Genomic DNA, 8,000 nt, shown 5'->3' with positions numbered 1-8,000 from the left:
ATAAAAAAGGTCCTGTGGTCTTTGATGGCCAGATGTGAGTTATTGGGGGATAGAAGAGCTACTGTAAATGATAATAAAGAAAACGCTGGGTCATTGTGTAAAAAAACTACATATTTAGCCACCGGACAGAATGCCCCCGCCCACTGTAAAAAAAGATCGCTAAAACTATAGAAAGCAGTCAATTTAAACACTCATCTTGTATTTACTTTAATTACAATCTAAAACAAAAACGCGTGTTCAGACAGACTGAGGTTTCTTCATGTTATAGTAGGATAGTAGATGAAAATGATTCCAGTAATTTTTTACTTCCAGCACCATATTTAAATCTTTTCATCTGCGTTCAAAAAGGATGTTAACTCTCTATACCCTGAGAACGCATCTGTGTGTCATTTTTAGATTTCGTTGGGCTATTAAAAAATTGCAGATATACAAGCTCATAGCGCGGCACCGAGTGCCGCGCTATGAGCTTGTAGATCTGCTATTTTTGAAAGATCGTGAAAAATGTTGTGCAAATCTTTGAATATATATATATATTTAAAGCGAGCATTTCTAGCTAAAATGTTATTGCTTCTGGGGATTCTACAAATGTCTTCTTAATCAGTTTAAAACAGTTTTCTGAAACACTTATGTTGCTATAATATTAATGTCAGTGTCAAGGAGCCCCACAACGATATGTATTTGGCTGCGGATCCCCATCTCAACATTTTTTTTACCAGGGACCCCCAGAAGCAAAGATTTTAGTAAAAAACAATCGCTTTATAGATATATATTCAAAGATTTGCAAAAAAATAAAAACGATTTAAAAAAAAATAGCAGATCTACAAGCTCATAGCGCGGCACTCGGTGCCGCGCTATGAGCTTGTAGATCTGCTATTTTTGAATAGCCAAAAGTATAAAATATGGATAAAGTGGTTACACAGATGCGTCCCCCGGTCTTAAAGGGTTAAAAACAATATGAATGAATTATAAGGATACTGTAAATAAAAGACATAATAAACCCACAACAACACTTAATATGGAAGAACAAGACTTTACTTGGTTTACTTTGAAACTCGACTCCACCCCCTCTCAGGGAAGCGCAACGATGACATCATCATCGTGCTGCGGTGCCTGGACGTGATGCTGACGCGGCGCAGGAAGCAGGTGACCCTGCAGCGAGCGATGTCATTCGTCAAGAGGCTGGGCACGCTCAGTGTGCACACCCTGCCCAACGCCGCCGTGGGACTGCTGGCCTCCTGCAGGGCTGTGCTGCATGTAAGACACACTGTGTGTGTGTGTGTGTGTGTGTTACTATACTTGTGAGGCCTAATGTCCCCACAAGTATAGTGGAATGAGAGAAATAGACGTTGTGAGGAACCATCTTCAGAATCAGAAGAATCAGAATCAGAATCAGTTTTATTGTCACATCACAGGTTTACAAGGTAAAGAAGTGGGTGAAATTCTTTTTTGTACATCGTTCCCAACGCAACGTTAGTTTCCATAGAAAGAAGAGGGGGGGGAGAAGAAGAGGGTGGGGGGTAAGTGGGAAGGAGATCAAAACAAGAGAGCAACAGAAGGCCAGACAAGTTATCTACATATTTACAAATTACCTGAGATAATAAAAACTAAAAAAAAACTAAACTAAGGTGCCTGAGCATAGCAGCAATGTATTGTATACTGTGCATGTTATACTTATACTGTGCATGATAGACAATGGACGTTAAGGTGCTTAGAGGAAAAGGAGCACAATAAAAAAAGACCAAAAAAAGTCAGTGCGTTATACAAGGGATTAAGGTGCAAAAGGTCAGTGCATGTCCACCTAGAGTGGACTGACCCTAGTATAATCCGCAGGTAGCTCCATGAGGGAGTGCAACAAAAAGTCATTTGTACCTGGTGTAGTCCACAGGTGTGTCCGAGGGGGGGCTAAAGTCCGAGTCATTGTCCCTGGTATAATCCACAGGTGTGTTCAGGAAGAGCCAGAAAAAAGTCTGCGCTGCCTGTTGTCAGGCTGCTGAACAAGGCCTATGCCTCATTCAGGCTTATTCCCCATTCAGCATTCTGACAGCAGCCGGATTGAAACTACGCCAGTACCTGGTGGTGGAACTCTTGATACTGCGGTAGAGCCCCTTGCCCGGTCGCGGTCGTTGTAGGGGGTTGAACAGTCTGTGACTTGGGTGGTGCTTGTCCTTGATGATGCGCTTGGCTTTGACCACGCACCGCTTTTTGTACAGTTCCTGGAGCGCTGGGAGCTCGATTCCCATTATCCGCTCTGCCGATCCCGTACCAGGCCGTGACACAGCCTGTTAGGATGCCTTCAACAGAACTGTTGTAGTACAGCCTGAGGATGCGACGTCCTACTCCGAGCTTCTTCAGGCGGCGGAGCCAGTACAGTCGCTGCTGAGCCTTTTTCCTCACGTGTGTGGAGTGCGTCTCCCATTTGAGGTCCTCCTCGATGTGTACTCCGAGGAACTTGAACTCGCTGACCCTTTCCACTGCAGCACCGTCGATGAGGATGGGCGCATGGTCTCTCCGCGGCCTCCTGAAGTCCACGATCAGTTCTTTGGTCTTGTCGACGTTAAGAGAGAGGTTGTTCTCGCGGCACCAGTGTGCCAGTGATTTGATCTCCTCTCTGTAGTCAGACTCGTCGTTGTTGACGATTCGGCCTATCACTGTCGTGTCGTCCGCGTACTTTATGATGGTGTTGGAGACATGTGTGGCTATGCAGTCATACGTGTACAGGGAGTAGAGGAGGGGGCTCAGCACGCATCCCTGGGGTGCTCCGGTGTTGAGGGTCAGGGGGTCGGATGTGATGCTGCCCATTCTCACCATCTTCCTGGTCTGATTAACTCATTCCCTGCCAGAACGGTCTGCCCCACGCACGGGGTCACGGTGGCTCAGTCGGTAGCGCTGCTCGCCTCACAGCTAGAAGGTCCTGGGTTCGATTCCCGCCGGGGACGCTGTGGGCGCTGGGAGCGCGTTCTCTCCTCCGCGTCATCAGTGCCCATGATAGCACTTAACACTTAACCATATTTTTTCACCCAGTGCCAATTGCCTATGTAATCCTGGGCGCTACTCTCCCTCTGCCAGCCTAGGGAGAGCCCAAGCTGAAGCTCATGCCTCCTTCAATGCATGAGGAGCAAGCAGGCCGCTTCTTATCACCCGACAGGGGGGAGGTTCCCTGGTTGGACGTAGCGCGTGGAAGGAACACGTTGTTCCAACCAGTTAACACTCTCTTTACAGGCCTTCCTAGGTGTGACATGCTGTTCAATAGTGTGTGTGTGTGTGTGTGTGTGTGTGTGTGTGTGTGTGTGTGTGTGTGTGTGTGTGTGTGTGTGTGTGTGTGTGTGTGTGTGTGTGTGTGTGTGTGTGTGTGTGTGTGTGTGTGTGTGTGTGTGTGTGTGTGTGTGTGTGTGTGTGTGCAGGCCTTCCCTAGGTGTGACATGCTGTTGGATAATGAATCCCAGGGGAGTGGAGTTTACCTTCCTGAGCTCAACGAACCAGAATACTGCAACCCCCAGAACACTGCATTGTGGGAGCTACACACACTGCAGGTACACACACACACACACACTAGAGTCCTGCACGGGTCCAATTCTGTGCTGTTACTAAAGAAGGCTCTGTTCCATTTAGTGTAGCACGGTGGTTCTCAAACCTTTTAATTTCAAGGACCTTCATAACTGAGTGTAACTCTGAGTCCACAATAGAACTCTTATCTGCGGCTACGAGTGTGCGGCTATACTAGTCTGGTTCCAGACGGATCTGCCATCGAAAAACAAAATGTTGCCCTGGGCGGATTAGGTCTGGATCCTCTCAGTTAAGATTGGATTTCTCTCCCTCCGAAGTTGAGAGGGATCAATCAGGGCCCAGTATGCAAATATGGGTCAGGTTGATCACCAGAGGTGATAAACCAATTTTTTTATATCAGAAGTCCCTGAAAGGCCAATCTCAATGACTTCCTGTCAAACGATAACGTACTGCGTGATGTCTATGAAAATGAGTGAATCTTGATTCCAGTCACCTGTGTGATTCCCATAGCTGCACGTTCCTCCAAACACAGATGATTTGGACCCATTAAGACCTGGAATGCATCTGTGTCATTTTTTAGATTTGAGCTAAAAAAGCATTATTTAATACACTTTGGCTATTCAAAAATAGCAGATCTACAAGCTCATAGCGCGGTGCCGCGCTATGAGCTTGTAGATCTGCTATTTTTTGAAAAATCTTGAAAATATGTGCAAATCTTTTGAATATATATATATATATTTGAAGCGAACATTTTTAACTCAAATCTTTGCGGATGGGGGTCCGCGGCCAAATACCTATCATTTTGGGGGTCCTTGACATGAAAAAGATTGAGCACCACTGATACAGAAAGCAACGTAGTAACATAAACATGCTTCACGCTGCCCCCCTCTTTCTCCCTCGGGCTGCGTGCGATGCAGAGGCTACAAACATTAGCCTTCTCTGGCTAATGCCTTCCCATAGCCCAAGAGGATGAGACCTTCTGATTGGTTCCGAAACGTACAGGCTACCGTTTCGGACGGAAACTTCAAAATAAAAATGACAGAAAAAGCCATTTCACCAGCTTTTTAACAACAAAACAAACCAATAAAAACCTGAGCAGTGTATCTGGCAGAATCAATCACAAGTATGTTACAGTATTCTGACGTTGAGAGTGCTTCATTCAGGGATCAGGACAGGGATTCTGATTCTGGTTTAACCTTCAAAATAAAAGACCCCTACCGTGTTTAGTTCAGTACCCGTCCGCATGAATTTATAAAAGTATATCTTTCACCCCTTTTTACTGTGTGTGTGTGTGTGTGTGTGTGTGTGTGTGTGGTGTGTGGTGTGTGCATGTGCGCGTGTGTGTTACAGAGACATTACCATCCTGTGGTTCGTAGGTTTGCGTCTCATCTGAGTCGTGGAGCGCCCAGCGAGGGGAGTGGCTCTCTGACCACTGAGCTGAGCCGCAGGTACACACCCACCTCACTCACTCATTAATTTATTCATTTATTCATTCATTTACTCACTCACTCATTTATTCATTCATTTTATTTATTCACTGATTTGTTCACTATGTCAGACTGTCAGTCACTCACTGTGTGTGTGTGTGTGTGTGTGTGTGTGTGTGTGTGTGTGTGTGTGTGTGTGTGTGTGTGTGTGTGTGTTTTCCAGGTTACCAGAGGAACTGTTTGAAGACTACAGTTTTACAGACATGACCTTTAACCCTGCTGTGTCTGCACCCAACACCAACAAGAAGGTAGACACACACACACACACACAAAACGGCCTTAATGCAGCCCTATAGCGCTGCGTCACTGTTCCTGCGTTTATCCCACATCATGTCGTCAGGACGGACAAATGACAGATCTACAAGTTACCAACAGAAGTACAAGCGTTGGGGCGCTCGGGCGGCGCAGAGTGGCTAGGTAGCCGTCCACATCTTGTGGGTTTGAATCTACCGGAAAGAGGACGCTGACGTCTGTTTGTTCGCCGCTTATCCTTCCGAAACTTAGCCTAGTTTTCTGCGTGATAGCAACTTTGTCAAGTGTCTATCTATACCAGTGTTGATTTAGTCGACTAAAACTATGACACAAAATGTCCGTCGACTCCCTTTTTTCACTGAGGAAAACCGAATAAAAACAAAATAAAAACTAAGACTAAATATATTGACAATTTCGTCAACAAATAAAAACTAGACTTAAATGTCAGTGAGGGATCTAGAGGAGAAGAGATCCAGTAGAACTAAAAGACAAGTCATTTTATGGTTGGTTGCGCTCGGGTGTCGCGCTCTGAAAACAGCCGATCTACAAGCCCACTGCGACGCGTTGTGAGCTTGTAGATCTGCTATTTTCAGCATGCAACCGAGTGTAAAATCAGCCATTACGACACCATCAAGGCACCACCAACATACATTTTAGTCGACTAAATCAACTGTAGATTTAGTCGACTATAATCTTATGATATTTAGTCACTGAAACTAGACAAACAGTAAAACATTTCAGATGACTAAAACATGACTAAAACTAAATGGAATTTGATTCAAAAGACTATGACTAAAACTACATCAAAATATGCTGTCAAAATCAACACTGCTCTATAGCAACACAATTGGGCGGGGGTGAGGGAGGAGGAGGGGGGAGTGATGGAGGCGGAGCCTGTCAGCAGGGAGTGTTGGGCGGGAAGAGTAGGATGAAGGCTCTCCGGTACGTCCTCCCGGTGGGGGTTCCTCACTGGCAGGTGAGTCAGTCAGTAGGAAACGACAGCAGTGACAACAGCTGGTGGCTTCTGATTGGTCTGTAGGGGGTGGGGGGGGGGGGGGACCAGTGTTGTCAACGTAAAACTCGATGAGCGCAGACAGGAGGCGGGTGTCCAGCACCCAGGGCTGTGATCCTTTTAGGATTTTAACGATTCCGGTTCCGATTCCGGTTCCCTTTAACCGTTCCTGTAGGGGGGTCATGGGGGAAACCTTTAACTTGGACCCATGTGTTTTGCACTTAATACAGGATATGCGATGTTAGGGTGACCACCTTCAAACAGGTCCATTGAGGGACAGATGAGCCCGTTTCGCGGGACACCGCGGGCGCGCGCGTGCATGTGGACCTCCTGCGCAAAATTTTTTTTTGCGGTTCTGGGCGGATTGGTTTTTTTTTTTTTTTTGTTTTTGGTTTCTTTATTTCGGTTTTAGGGTTAGGGTTATGTTATTTAATTCTTATTTTTGCCTGATTTTACCGATTTATTATCAAAAAAAATGTATCCTTTTTTTTTCTTCATATCTTTGATTTTCGGGACATTGCTCTGCTTGTGCGGGACGCGGGACACAGGGTCCAATTTCGGGACGGGTGGTCACCCTATGTGATGTATGTATAACTACTATTTTGTGTGTGTGTGTGTGTGTGTGTGTGTGTGTGTGTGTGTGTGTGTGTGTGTGTGTGTGTGTGTGTGTGTGTGTGTGTGTGTGTGTGTGTGTGTGTGTGTGTGTGTGTGTGTGTGTTTCAGGATCGTTTCACACTAGGTTCTGTCCTGTTGGATTCTGAGCTACAGAGAGACGTGTCCACCATTCTGTCAGCCTGTCAGGACACACACACACCTATGGACTTCTCCCAGGCCTACACACAGCACACAATATAACACACACACACACACACACACACACACACACACACACACACACACACACACACACACACACACACACACCTCTGGACTTTTCCCAGGCCAGCACACATACACACACACACACACACACACACACACACACACACACACACACCTCTGGACTTCTCCCAGGCCTACACACAGCACACAACATAACACACACATACAGGAATTGGAGTTTTGTGTTACATGTACAGATTCATAGATCCAGTGTAACAACAGATTTATAGATCCAGTGTAACAGAAACTGCTCCAACATTCTGTATTTACATTCATACTTTTCTTTGTTTTCTACAGTTATTTGAACTTCTTTTCAATCTGTAACTCATTCATTTCTTTATGTTGACATTGTTAGTAAAGATGGAGTGAAAAGGTTTCTGGTTGTTGTGCTTTCTTTGTTTCATATGAAATATTGTTTTGTATATCGTTGCTGTCACGGCAGAAATCCAAAGTAGCAGATCTATAAGAGCCTTTTGATACACACACACTTTGGTTACTTTGGGTAGCTAAGTTAGGGTTACATTGTTTTAGTTGTTTAGTTTATTATTTTCATAACAAATAACCCACCCTGAATAAAAACCCATTGTAAGGCTGACTTTCTGGTTGCTGGAAATTCTTTGGGAGTTAAGGGGTTCCATGCTTCCATGTTGCTCCCCCAGAGAGAGTGTCGGAGTGTTTATTCCATTCATTAATGTATGTACATCATAAGTGATGGCGGAATTTGCCGTCGCTTTGAAATGACGCTAGAGTGCATTCCGATTCTATGAGGCCAACCGGTCGACCACTCCGTCCTCGCATTTAATCCTCTCCTCCTCGCAGGGGCGGGGCTTAGGCGCGAGTGGCGGACGCGAGGAGACCCCGCC

General features: G+C 45.6%; 1 protein-coding gene across 2 annotated transcripts in view; it reads left to right on the top strand.

Annotated features, from left to right (window-relative positions):
- The window catches only part of noc3l (NOC3-like DNA replication regulator), a 29,407-nt gene extending 21,775 nt beyond the window's left edge, over window positions 1–7,632 (top strand). The window contains exons 17-21 of one of the 2 annotated variants that reach the window (XM_080454528.1): window positions 1,073–1,254; window positions 3,402–3,530; window positions 4,855–4,952; window positions 5,155–5,239; window positions 6,979–7,632. In XM_080454528.1, coding sequence (XP_080310654.1) covers window positions 1,073–1,254; window positions 3,402–3,530; window positions 4,855–4,952; window positions 5,155–5,239; window positions 6,979–7,110 — 626 coding nt within the window. In that variant the 3' untranslated portion in view covers window positions 7,111–7,632. The remainder of the gene's footprint in view (window positions 1–1,072; window positions 1,255–3,401; window positions 3,531–4,854; window positions 4,953–5,154; window positions 5,240–6,978) is intronic. The other variant, XM_080454527.1, reaches the window with a different exon arrangement.
- The last annotated feature ends 368 nt before the right edge of the window (window positions 7,633–8,000 follow it).

This window comes from Gymnoscopelus braueri (assembly GCF_963280865.1).
Source record: "Gymnoscopelus braueri genome assembly, chromosome: 17".
In the NCBI taxonomy this organism is placed as follows: Eukaryota; Metazoa; Chordata; class Actinopteri; order Myctophiformes; family Myctophidae; genus Gymnoscopelus; species Gymnoscopelus braueri.
This window is presented reverse-complemented; position numbering and strand designations above follow the sequence as displayed.